Here is a 13,703-nt window from a genome sequence, read left to right as displayed (position 1 = left end):
ACCCCTGGCAACAAATGTGAGTACACCCCTTAGAAACTACGTACATCCCTAAATGTCCAAATTGAGTACTGCTTGTCATTTTCCCTGCAAAATGTCATGTGACTCGTTACAGGAATGCTGTCAGCATTAGTGCAGAGATTGAATAGGTGGGGGGTCAGCCTGTTAGTGCTCAGACCATACGCCGAACTCTACATCAAATTGGTGTGCATGGCTGTCACCCCAGGAGGAAGCCTCTTCTGAAGACGGTAGAAAAGAAAGCCCGCAAACAGTTTGCTGAAGACATGTCAACAAAGCACATGGATTACTGGAACCATGTCCTATGGTCTGATGAGATGTGTACTATCTTCAGAAGAAGCTTTGAAGATCCATATAGAAGTTTGTTAACGCTGTCCTGAGTTCTTCGCTACTTTATTTAGATAAATACATAATTTTCAATATTTGATTTTAAGGCCCTCTTAAATTGGTGGTCTGTTTTTCTCATCATCTTTTACATTTCTTTTGGTAACTACGGCAAACATCCCTTTTTGTTTAGATTACTGCATTTCTTAATAAATGTAGCCTTAACATTAGGGGTGTAAAGGTACACAAAAATCTCGGTTCGGTACGTACCTCGGTTTTGAGGTCACGGTTCGGTTCATTTTTGGTACAGTAAGAAAACAAAATCCAAAATATAAATGTGCTAGTTGTTTATTACACACCATTGGGCTTTCAACAATAGGAACATTAGCCTATACAAAGCTAGAATTGTGCTAAAAAAGTAGCAGATATTTAAAGATAATCCAACAACAATTTGCCTTTCAGACCCCGCGTATTGGTCAGCTTTCTTTCTGAAAGAAAGAAGAAAAAAGAAGTCCTTTGCTAAAGAGACAACAATCCCAATGACAAAGATTTTAACATGTATTTTACAAATGAAATGCCTCAATGATTCATTTTTTTTCTTATGAACGGTTTTCAAAGCTTTATTGGTGGATTTTCTCAAGTTAAAGAGCCACACAGAAATTAATCAATTTAATTGTGTAAGCAGGATCTGTGTATTATTCTTATTATTTAATTACAGGTGTTTTAGCTCATTTCAATTTATTTTGTTTAAATGGCCATTATTTATTTTATTATGTGTTTATATTTCACAAATGCGATGTAGTATTCATTTATATTGTATATTTTATGTTGTATAACTTTAGTTCCTATGTGAATATTAGTTCCTACTTGTTTTGTTGTGGTAAGAGGGTTTTGTATTGAACACGGGGCCGTATTGGTTATTATTATAGCAGAGAAGACCGCAGTTAATCAACAAAGACAAGTCAACTGTGCCCCGATCTACCACTCAAGAGATCTGATGGACTCAAAAAGTAGGTTACGACTGCATATTAGTTTGAAAATCGACCGGATCCACCGTATTTATACACGAGTGACTTCCGGTCTGCCCGATCCCAGCTACCGGTAGTAGTATTGACGCAAGAGGGTTGCGTCTCGCGTCAAATAATAAACTCTGCCGTTCTTTTCGCGTGCGTCGTGTTGAGCCGCTTCTGGGACGCGTCTAACACGCGGCCGCACTGCGACTGGTGTGCATTGGCTGATTGACTTTAACGCCCGCGTTTCACTGCGTTCTTGCGGCGGCCACGTTGTCGCGCCATTGACGTTTCTGGGTTATACTGTCGTACCGTGTTGATCCTCATTATAGTAGAGAAGACGGGGTAAATATAATCTACACAAAGAAACTGCGTGCCTGCGTGGGTTTCCTCCGGGCACTCCGGTTTCCTCCCACATCCCAAAAACATGCATGGTAGGCTGATTGAACACTCTAAATTGTCCATAGGTGTGAGTGTGTGCGTGAATGGTTGTGTGTCTCCTTGTGCCCTGCGATTGGCTGGCAACCAATTCAGGGTGTCCCCTGCCTACTGCCCGAAGTTAGCTGGGATAGGCTCCAGCACCTCCGCGACCCTCGTGAGGAATAAGCGGCATGGAAAATGAATGAATGAATGAACACAAAGAAACTGTAACCCGATCGACTCACAGCCTTGAAAAGGAAGGGTTACATGACGTCAGAAACTCGTTCGGTACGCCTCCGTTCCGAACCGAGCACCGAAACGGTTCAATACAAATACATGTACCGTTACACCCTTACTCAACATTAATAATTGCATCTGTAAAGTTCACACAAAATGTGTCTGTTTCATCAAATCCATAACATGCTGGTTTTTCTTCTACGTGTTCTCAATGTTTGAACAACACTCCCACCAAAATAGTTCGATTTAAATTACATACAGAAACATACTATATAACAGTACACTCAACTTCCATCTCCCGAGTTAAAGCCTTTACTTAAAAGCTTTACCTTTCATAGCACTAATAAGAACACATTGCACATGTTTATATACAGATATAGAAAAGTTTAATGAACTCTATTCAAATCCTCAGTGGAATAGATACGTAATTACATTTACTGGGGTGGTGGTGCCTCTAAGTGGTGCCAAAACAAATACGTGGAGATAGCTCTGGGAAATAGAAATAGTTCCATGTCTTATATACATGGCGTCATAGTTCAGTCCTTTCTGCACTTGTCTCCAGCTCCAGCTTGTCTGCATTCGCCATGCCAGTGTGTGTATGTATATATCTATAAATCTCCTCTGAGAACATATGACATGTATATACAGAGGCACAGACTTTACCATATATGTAGGTGTACACTGTTCAATTAAAGTATTTACAAATCATACACATACATAATGACAATGGAGAGTCTATCGATTTTTAGTTCCCTTTGGATTTCTTCGCTGCGCCATGCAAGGTGATATAAACCATTCAAAAATGAAAGCGAGATGATATGGAAATATTCAGAACAAAAAAATGTGGAGTATATATCCTCTAAACAGATATTTCCATGATGGTGCAGCGTGCAAAGGTCCTCTGATAAAAACTGGCTCGGGGCGGAGGTGGCGTCGGGGGTGTGACCCAGCGAGGAGGTACAGGTGGTGGGGAATCCCAATACATGTCCGGAGGGTGGCCAGCGGGAGGGCTCACCTCAGGGTGCTGCCGAGCGTGAGGATACGGGTTATGCTGGGGATACGGATGTGGGTGAAAGTGGGGCTTCGGATGAGGATGCGGGTGGTGGTTGGGACTAGGACACGGAGGGGGAGGCGGAGGATGAGAACGAGGAAGGTGACGCGGCGGAGGAGCCGGAGCTGGAGCATGACGTCAGCAGAAGTATTCATTAGGCTGCCCTTCGATTTTCGCCGTAGCCTCCGAGTCCAGGCTGGAGCGGGCAGACAGCAGCCTGTTGGACTCTTCGGGGTTAAGTCTGTTCAAGTATTCCCCCTCCAGCCCTTTGGCTTTTGTTCCGGGCGACAAAGTCTCAAATGTCACATAGGAATCTTGGATATCCTTGGATTTTTTCCCCCAGTACTTCTGGATGCGTCTCTTCAGCGCTCCACAACACACGATGACGGTGAGGGGCACAGCGATGATGCAGGCAACTGTGATCACGATTACATTGATCAGTTTTTGGGTGCCAGTCGCACTGGCTGCCTCGTCTGTAGAGAAGATGACGCACTGTTCTTTCCTGGGGATCAGCCCCCTCACGCATACGCAAGCGATGTACTTTGTCCGGGGCACCAGGCCTTCGATGGTTACTCTATTCTGGCCCGCCCCAACGTTGATTTTCCTCATGTCTCTCTCTCCGAACACAGCGTACAGTACACTGAAGGCAGTCGTGTTCTTGGCCTTAGGAGCTCGCCAGTTGAGGGAGATCGTATTATCCGTGTCACCCACTACCTTAACCGAACGGACCACCCTGTCCGGGTCCTGCTGCAGGGATGAGGTGTTTGCAGCCAGATTACTGAGGTTTGTTTTCTCCAGATCCAGCAGCGTGTCAGCATTGGACGAAGTGGCCGTGTCAGGGGAAGGACTGACACTGTCCAAACTGGGGTCCAAAATTTCAGGTAAAAGGCGGGGATCCAGGATTGGAGGTGGAGTTGTAGGAGTGGAGGTTGGCACCACGTATCGGGCCACGAGTTTCTCCTGGTATGCTGCTTTTCCCACTGGGTTGGATTTTTTTATTTTGCCCTTCTTCTCATTGTTGGTTTGATTGCCTTCCATTTTTGGAGAATTAGATACAACTAAGGAGATGACTGCTTCGGCATTCCCTGCGTAGTTTGTCGCTTTGCACATGTATTTCCCTGAATCGCGGTACGACACGGCCGGGACACTGAGAATGGACCAGGTGATTCCATCTTTAGACGTCTCCTGCTGGACTGTGAAAAACAAATGAGAAGAAGTGACGTTAGTTTCAGTTTTGTTGTGGCAGAATTTTTTACTCAAGAGAGCATGTTGGACTTGGAGTTATGCATGACTTAGACTACACGATTTTTGCCCGATTCTTGCTAGACAGACACATTGTGGAGTATTGTTGACTGTTGTGGCCCACATTTTGAGGTGGGATTGGTCAGGACGCCTCGTGTAGTGTGACATACCCACTGACTGAATCGGACGCCTCATAACCACATCTCAGTGAGTCCTGCCGTATATTGTGACACTTCCTACGTACAACTATTTGTTGATGAATATTAAACCAATAGTGTAACTTCGAGACCGGCGTTGCTTTCTCTTGCACTCTGTCTATCTCCCTCTCTGTCTCCCTGTTTATCTTTCTGTCTCTCTCATTTGTTACAGCAACGTAGGACGCCTGCATGTTCCAACACAGTTGTGTTGCTCGCAGACAAAATACACATTAAAATAGTTTTTTTATGTCTTGTGTATAGCAGACATGTTGATCTAAAAGCAGACGACCATCATTATATGATAAAAAGTGCCTCCGTGGCCATTACTAATGGACAGCTGCTTGTCCCGCCTCCCGTCGATGTCAGATGTCGCACTGTGTTCTTCAGCATGCAAGCTTTGGTTCTTTAGTGTAACAATTTTTCCCTTCCAAGACACACTTCGACATCATGACACAATGTCGTGTAATCTGACATTGCAATCATCGGGCAAGACCAAAACAATTACTGTATTTTTCGGACTATAAGTTGCGTTTTTTTTTTTGTTTGTTTTTTTTCATATTTTGGCTGGGGGTGCAACTTATGCTCAGGAGCGACTTATGTGTGAAATTATTAACACATTATGATATCATTTCACATGTTATTTTGATATTTTGGAGTGACACTGATGGTTTGGTAAACTTGTTAGCATGTTCTTTATGCTATAGTTATCTGAATAATTCTTAATAGCTATGGCCACGTTTGCGTTCTGCCTTTGGCAATGTGTGTTCAATTGTATTATTGACTTTTTTTTATATTGAAATGCATGCTTTTAGTTTGTGCCGCTTTCACGCCCACGTGGGGGCACACTCGCACTTGTTTACGTGAAGAGCGCTCCCACGCCAGAAGAACACGGACAGCTACATAACTCTGAGTGAGTGTGTGAGTTAGCGAGAGAGAAACACGGCTGCGAACATACGTTCATTGTTTATGCTTTTAAAATATCTCTACAGACGCAACGCCTGTGTGTATCATCTTTTCTGTTGTTGTTGTGTCTTTTCCACCCGCGATCGGACACTTAGAGCCAGTTGTGTGGGTGTTTGAACGATGTGCTAATGCTAGCGAACGCATGCTAACCGTTTGTGTCATTGCTGTAAAACAACCTATTTATCATTTATTTACGTTGATGTGAACCTGTTTGGTATCTAGGACCAAATTAATTCAGCAAATTATACGGACGTCTAGCATTGTCATTTGGGAGTTCGCTGTATAGCCAGGACCGAGCCATAGCGTCCTGGTGAGAACAGTATATTCGCATTTCGTTGTTCATGCACTGTACACTGTACATTTATTCAACATGTTGTTCTCTATTGTTTTTTTTTTTATATTAAATTGCCTTTCAAGATGACATATCTGTTCTATGTGTTGGATTTTATCCCCCAAAAATGCGACTTATACTCCGGTGCGACTTGTAGTCCGAAAAATATGGTATGTATTCTTGGGAATGCATTTGACCAATCTGGTGTCTTACAGGTGTAATCAGTTGAATGCTGTCAGGTGCTGCTTGTTTTAGCACAAACCTCATTGGTTGAATTATCTGTGCTGGATCTAGTCTAGCATAGTCAAGAAAATAGATATTTGTTCGGAAAAAAAATTTAATTAATTAATTAAATTAAAAAAAAAATAAAAATAAAAAACATTGGGAAACCCCAAGAAATGTCTTTTTGTTTCATTCCTTGCAATAGGACAAAACAGACAACTCGGGGCAAATGCAGAAAATTCAGCATTCAAGGTCTGATCAAGAACATACTGTACACTTAATTACAGTGTTAGATTGACCTAAACGCCTACCAATAATGACCCCCCCCCCCAAAAAAAACGGTTTATACATACACGATGGTAATTGCCTATAGTTGCCACAAGATGGTGACGAAGGATGCCTTTTTTTTCCCAAGAATGAACATCCTCAAGTCACTTCAATGTTTCCTTAGCTCATAGGAGCTACCAGGCAAACAAAGCATTAATCAAAGAATGACGGGTGATAGGTTCCCAACTAAATTAAACACACACCAATTAGTAGCAGTGCCCATTTTTGTAATAAGGTGTGCACAATACCTTTGGATAATGATCCACTTGCTGCTTCAGTATATAAATACAGGTAAGTCCCCAGGTTACGAGCGAGTTCCTACGCTGGCGACGTAACCCGAATTTCCGCCTAAGTCGAAATGAACCCTTTAAGCACCCCTAAATCTCAAAATAACTATCCAAAAAACACGTACTATACGTCCTATAAAATAAAGTAAAAAATAAGATTCCGACTGGCGACAAAATTGCAGACAAGACACTGTTACACGATTAAAAAACTAAATAAAAAATGACTAGAGACAAAATGGCAACGAGACTCCGGCGTCATTAAGTCGAAATGACGTAAGGCGGGTACATTGTAACTCAGGGACTACCTGCATTTATGATCTAAATACGTGTTCCAGCATCTACAGTGGGGCAAATAAGTATTTAGTCAACCACTAATTGTGCAAGTTCTCCCACTTGAAAATATTAGAGAGGCCTGTAATTGTCAACATGGGTAAACCTCAACCATGAGAGACAGAATGTGGAAAAACAAAAACAGAAAATCACATTGTTTGATTTTTAAAGAATTTATTTGCAAATCATGGTGGAAAATAAGTATTTGGTCAATACCAAAAGTTCATCTCAATACTTTGTTATGTACCCTTTGTTGGCAATAACGGAGGCCAAACGTTTTCTGTAACTCTTCACAAGCTTTTCACACACTGTTGCTGGTATTTTGGCCCATTCCTCCACGCAGATCTCCTCTAGAGCAGTGATGTTTTGGGGCTGTCGTTGGGCAATACGGACTTTCAACTCCCTCCACAGATTTTCTATGGGGTTGAGATCTGGAGACTGGCTACGCCACTCCAGGACCTTGAAATGCTTCTTACGAAGCCACTCCTTTGTTGCCCTGGCTGTGAGTTTGGAATCATTGTCATGCTGAAAGACCCAGCCACGTCTCATCTTCAATGCCCTTGCTGATGGAAAGAGATTCTCACACAAAATCTTTCGATAGTTGGCCCCATTCATTCTTTCCTTTACACAGATCAGTCGTCCTGGTCCCGTTGCAGAAAAACATCTCAAAGCATGATGTTTCAACCCCCATGCTTCACAGTGGGTATAGTGTTCTTCGGATGCAATTCAGTATTCTTTCTCCTTCAAACACGAGAACCTGTGTTTCTACCAAAAAGTTCTATTTTGGTTTCATCTGACCATAACACATTCTCCCAGTCGTCTTCTGGATCATCCAAATGCTCTCTAGCGAACCGCAGACGGGCCTGGACGTTTACTGGCTTCAGCAGGGGGACACATCTGGAAGTGCAGGATTTGAGTCCATGGCGGCACATTGTGTTATTGATAGTAGCCTTTCTTACTGTGGTCCCAGCTCTCTGTAGGTCATTCACTAGGTCCACCCGTGTGGTTCTGGGATTTTTGCTCACTGTTCTTGTTATCATTTTGACGCCATGGGGTGAGCTCTTGCATGGAGCCCCAGATCGAGGGAGATTACCAGTGGTCTTTTATGTCTTCCATTTTCTAATAATTGCTCCCACAGTTGATTTCTTTACACCAAGTGTTTTACCTATTGCATATTCAGTCTTCCCAGCCTGGTGCAGGTCTACAATTTTGTCTCTGGTGTCCTTCCTCAGCTTTTTGGTCTTGGCCATAGTGGAGTTTGGAGTGTGACTGACTGAGGTTGTGGACAGGTGTCTTTTATACCGATAATGAGTTAAAACAGGTGTCATTAATACAGGTAACGAGTGGAGCCTCGTTAGACCTCGTTGGAAGAAGTTAGACCTCTTTGACAGCCAGAAATCTTGCTTGTTTGTAGATGACCAAATACTTATTTTTCACTCTAATTTGGAAATAAATTCTTTAAAAATCAAACAATGTGATTTTCTGTTGGGGTTTTTTTTCCACATTTTGTCTCTCATGGTTGAGGTTTACCCATTTTGGGCAACATCATCTTCAATGCCCTTGATGATGGAAGGAGATTTTCACTCAAATATCTCGATACATGGCCCCATTGATTCTTTCCTTTACACCGATCAGTCATCCTGGTCGCGTTGTAGAAAAACAGCCCCAAAGCATGATGTTTCCACCCCCATGCTTCACAGTGGGTATTGTACAATTCAGTATTCTTTTTTTTCCCCACATTCTGTCTCTCATGGTTGAAGTTTATCCATGTTGACAATTACAGACCTCTCTAATATTTTCAAGTGGGAGACTTGCACAATTAGTGGTTGACTAAATACTTATTTGCCCCACTGTACATGTACATTTCCAATACCACAGAATGACTGCGAAAGAACCGCAGACTCACCTGATCCATTCAAGACTCGCTTATCTGCCCTTTGCCATGTCAAGTCCGGAATTGGCACCCCAATCGTCCCGCACCGGAGCAGAACATTATTCCCGACGGCGCTCCTCACTCGCGCTACGGCTGTGTGGATTTGCGGAGGTTGACAGCGCCGCAGTTCGGCGTCACTGAACAGGACGCCCGACACGCTCTCAGGAGCCGAGCAGCGCAACCTGGTGTCAATGAAAGCCACAGCCAGAGTGGGAGACTTCTGAAACTGGACCAGGTCGTAGAGGCGGCAGTCACACGCCCACGGGTTGTCATGGAGACCTGGAGGAAAGCGAGGGGTTACAGGTGAGGAATGTCGGCGCGACATGATGAGCGGCTTGCAGATGGCCAATGTGGAGGATGTTAATCTTGTAAGAGGATTAACATTTAATTCATAAACTACATCATAAGCATGACTATGGCAATGATGATGATGAGGAGGAGGTTGGAGATCAAGGTCAGGTTCTGCTGTCATTTAAGTCGTGTGCTGTGCCCTTGACCATCAGCTTTGGCATGGGAAAATCAGACAGCTGTTCTCAGTATTGAGTTCCATTCTATAATTGTACTGCTACTATTTTACATCCAAAAAAATTTCAAATGAAATCCCAAAAAGACTTAAGGACAGCCTGAACAATTAAATGCTCTTCTATCAGATAATGGAAGCAAAATAATTAAGACATCACAATACAATGGGAGCCAATCGGAGAAAAGTAGTTTCTGACTTATCTAATTGATACTGTCAGAGTGAAATAATATAGTTATGTTATAGATGAATTTTGTGCTCATTTTTTGTACAGGTATTTTTTTCTAAATTTCTTTCATGGGTCCAATGAAACCGAGCCCATGCAAAAAAAATATATGATGTCCATTGAATTAAAATATGAAATTATGGAAAAATAAGTGTGAGCATGAAATACCACAGTCCTACAGTACTACAGATTTCCGTTACACTATTTTTCCCCCTTCCTGTTTATTTATTTAACCACTATTTAGCTTGACCAAAGAAGAAGAATGAAAACAGGATGTAACATGCCTTATTTTTTAATGAAGATTATTGACTGTCACAAACCTCTTCAACTCAGCAACAGCTGTAGGCTTATTGTTTTGTCTGTGTGTGTATATGTACTATATGTAGAAGTATATACAGAATCTATGTAGATCTTTGAGCTTGAGTTTTATGCGTATTGTGAGATGACAAATTCATTCTTTGCCATTGAGGGAGAGGCTAGCTCCTCATTCAAATGGTCTTTCGTCAGTGAAAGTAAATGAGTTTGGAAAATAACAATCTTGCTGTTCATGTTCAACACTTCTGGGTAGTTAACACAGACAGATGAATGAGTACACTGTTTGTATTTTTTGTTATTTTGGGCTGTGAACTAATGAAATTATCTGTATTTACAAGTAAGTGGTACCGAAATGAAGACTTGATACCAGGACATGCTCTTACCTAAAATCATTTTGGAGCTCTCCGGCCCTTGAGCGGGTTTGGCCGCCAGCCAGTTGGACAGCACAGCACCGGGCAGCGTCAGCAAACTGTTGCTGGACAAATCCAGGTAGGTGAGGTTCCTGATGTGTATGTTGGCCTCCGCGGGAAGCGAGGTGAGCTGGTTATTGTGCAAGTCCAGAAGTCTCAGACTGGGCATGTCGCTGAGCGACTCCCAGGGGAAGGCAGTGAGTGCATTGCCATCCAGGCGCAGCTCCTCTAGGTTGAAGAGTCCGCGGAAACTGTCGGCGCCCAGTGTGGACAACGCGTTAAAAGACATCCACAGGAACTCAAGACTGGAGAGGTAGTCAAATGCTTCACTTGGTATCCGCCGGATGGCCGTCTTCTCGATGCGGAGCTTAGATGTGTCTGCTGGGAACCCAACGGGCACGAGCGAAATCTCGGGATCGTTGCAAATCACACTCCTTAGAATGAGATATAACAAATAAAACTTAAAAAAAGAGTGAGAGAGATGATAAATCATATGATCAAAATAAACGGGCAACATGAATGTCATGATACTAACTGGACACAACAACTTAATCAAAATGATAAGACGGGATGCAATAAGCTGAACTACAAAAAAATTATGATATGATGCAATGCACTGAGAAACACTGATACGTTATGCTGTAATTTAAGATACAATGAAAATCGATGGAATCGATGCTAGGAAGAGATTTGCTGTAATATAATACTCTACATTAAAAGACAGTGAGGTGCTTGTGAGGTGATTCTTTACGGTTCACTGAGATTTGACAAGATAAATCAGATAGATACTCTAAGATATGATTAGTTTGATGCAATATGAGTAAACAATGATCAAAATACCATGTGATTTAGGAAATGAATGTGTAATAATTAAGCGTTGTACAAGTCGTTTCAAAACATTTACATTTCCGAAGACAATAAAGCTCAATTTTTAGAGGCAAACAATGTAAATGGAGGTGCTGAGAACAAGAGTGGGATATATTTCAGATGATTAATGGTCTAAATCCAGTATTACTTGTAATTTTGACAGAAAGATGACCATTGTTGCACTAAGAACAGTTCATTTTTGGACCACTTTTGTACTAAACTTGGTAAACCTGAAAATTAAAATGAGACCTCGGTAAAATGGCAAAACTGAATTTTGCTTACTTTGTTCACAGAGGCACAATATTTGGGTTGGACAGTTTAACTCAAGACGTCTAATCCATTTAAATGGTTATGTTAAGTGGCATTGACAGCAAATGATCGCCGTCAGCCCTCGCAGTTCAATTGGTTTGGACGTCTACCACTATCATTTGTAGTGAATGACTTAAGAAACAGGTGTCAAACTCAAGTCCTATGGCCTGATCAAGATCCTCTTATCCTTAAATTAAATTCTTACTATTTCTTGCTCAAATGATCAGTTCGTTTAGGCAGAAAATCTGCACCAAACTCTTTTTTTAAATTGCATTTTATTCTCCAAATCCCCACAAATTGATCATTAGTTGTATGTTTGAATATTTTTTCTTTTTAACAATGTAACACCCTGAACACTTAGTTTTTACAATTCCAAGCTATTCAATGAGTTTGAATTAACTGTTTTTGGATTAACTTTGTTTTGTTTAATTCTACGATAACCTGACATTGAGATTGTCCTATGCACTGAAGGAAAGAAAAGATGTTGGTTGTGACCAATATGAGTGACACCATGAGTCTTGGTGAAGCAGACATTTGTGTTGCAAATTTGCAGGTCAATGACTCAGATATATCAATGACATCATATGTTTTGACTGTCATGGGGTTTGCAAAATATTAGAAACTGTTGCCAATATAGGATGGTTCTTAAATGCATCGCTACCAGTAACGAAAAAAGAAGGGAAACTGAATAACAATAATCATATACCGTATTTTGGTGAACACAAACTGGATTGATCTCTCGATTAAATTTAGCGTTATTAGATTTTGTTTTTACCGGCGCTCATTTTGCACAATTGAATGGTCTCGATTTGTGTTCATTTACTCCATTTGTGCGCAGAGGAAAACAGCAGCATAAAAAAGCAGCCCAAACTAAGCTCAAACGCAATGATGGCAAGCCTGAAAGTGCCTTTGAAAGATAATCCTGCATTAAATAAAATTGGAGCAACATCCACTCCGATTTAGTTTTTGCGCACATGCCATCTAAAACCTCCAAGAGGCGCGCGTACGCGGATGATGCCTTACCTGGCCTTTGAGCCGTCACTCAGGTTGTGGTAAAAACAGCTGCATTGAGACGGGCAGCTGCTCACCGGAGACAAAAGTCCAGCCGTGGCCGCGTAGAGCCCCGCGAGCAGAACGAGGAACATTTTGGCCCACTTTTACGCAACGCGCCTAACATGCATGCACACACTTTGCATCCAACTTTTGCGCCTCTCATCTACGGGAATCGCATCTCTCCACCACTCCGCTGTCCCATAGTGATCAGACTGCCTATGAGTCCCCAGATAAAAAGGATAGACGAGGATTAGCGCGAGGACTGGCGTTCTTTTCATTTGGATGCGTATTGCATCCCGGAATCCGATAGGCTGCGCAGAGACGTCCCCTGTTTATTATCACGGGGCAAAGGGGGGTGGACTGACGACACACACACTTCCGAAATGGTCATAATCCTCTCTGATGCTTGGATGATTTTTACCCTCTTCTTTCCTCTCAAATGTAGTTTGTTCATTTGAGCCGTGCCGTGACTGTTAATCTGTAAGTGGACAACGCTCTGTTTTACCACAAGGTGGCCCCTCACATAGAGCACACTGGCTGCCTACCGCGTCTACGCGTGTGCATTTTTATCAATGTAGATCTCATCAGTCATTGAAGAAAATAGAAAACCCAGTACTGAAAAAGCAAGGAGGGGAAAAAAGTTATGACAAGTCATGACATACATAAAAAATACAATTACAAGACAAGAAAAAATAATAAACACTAAATACTGATTTACAATTACAAGACACTAAGTCATAATTATAAGGCTATAAAGCAGTGGCGCAGTCTTGTTGTTTGCAGGTGTGTACTGTTCACACTTTAACTCATCTGTCTGCCTGTCACAATACCGAATTTTTCGGACTATAAGTCGCACCCGAGTATAAGTCACACCAGCCATAAAATGCCCAACGAAGAAGAAAAAACAATAAAGAAGAAAAATAAGTCGCACCTGAGCATAAGTCGCATTTTGGGGTGAAATTTACTTAATAAAATCAAACACATAGAACAGATATGTCATCTTAAAAAGAAATTTAAACTAAAAATTAGAGTTGTCCCGATCATGTTTTTTTTGCTCCCGATCCGATCCCGATCGTTTTAGTTTGAGTATCTGCCGATCCCGATATTTCCCGAT

The 13,703-nt window shown here is 42.0% G+C and overlaps 1 protein-coding gene across 1 annotated transcript; it reads right to left on the bottom strand.

Annotated features, from left to right (window-relative positions):
- Window positions 1–394: 394 nt before the first annotated feature.
- lrit1a (leucine-rich repeat, immunoglobulin-like and transmembrane domains 1a) lies at window positions 395–12,824 on the bottom strand. The gene is made up of 4 exons (XM_057847402.1): window positions 12,560–12,824; window positions 10,334–10,794; window positions 8,863–9,168; window positions 395–4,250 (listed from the first exon to the last, which is right to left on the bottom strand). The coding sequence occupies exons 1-4, from the start codon at window positions 12,679–12,681 to the stop codon at window positions 3,196–3,198; spliced, it is 1,944 nt and encodes a 647-aa protein (XP_057703385.1). The 5' UTR covers window positions 12,682–12,824; the 3' UTR covers window positions 395–3,195.
- Between the last annotated feature and the right edge of the window lie 879 nt (window positions 12,825–13,703).

This window comes from Corythoichthys intestinalis, chromosome 10 (assembly GCF_030265065.1).
Source record: "Corythoichthys intestinalis isolate RoL2023-P3 chromosome 10, ASM3026506v1, whole genome shotgun sequence".
Classification (NCBI taxonomy): domain Eukaryota; kingdom Metazoa; phylum Chordata; class Actinopteri; order Syngnathiformes; family Syngnathidae; genus Corythoichthys; species Corythoichthys intestinalis.
This window is presented reverse-complemented; position numbering and strand designations above follow the sequence as displayed.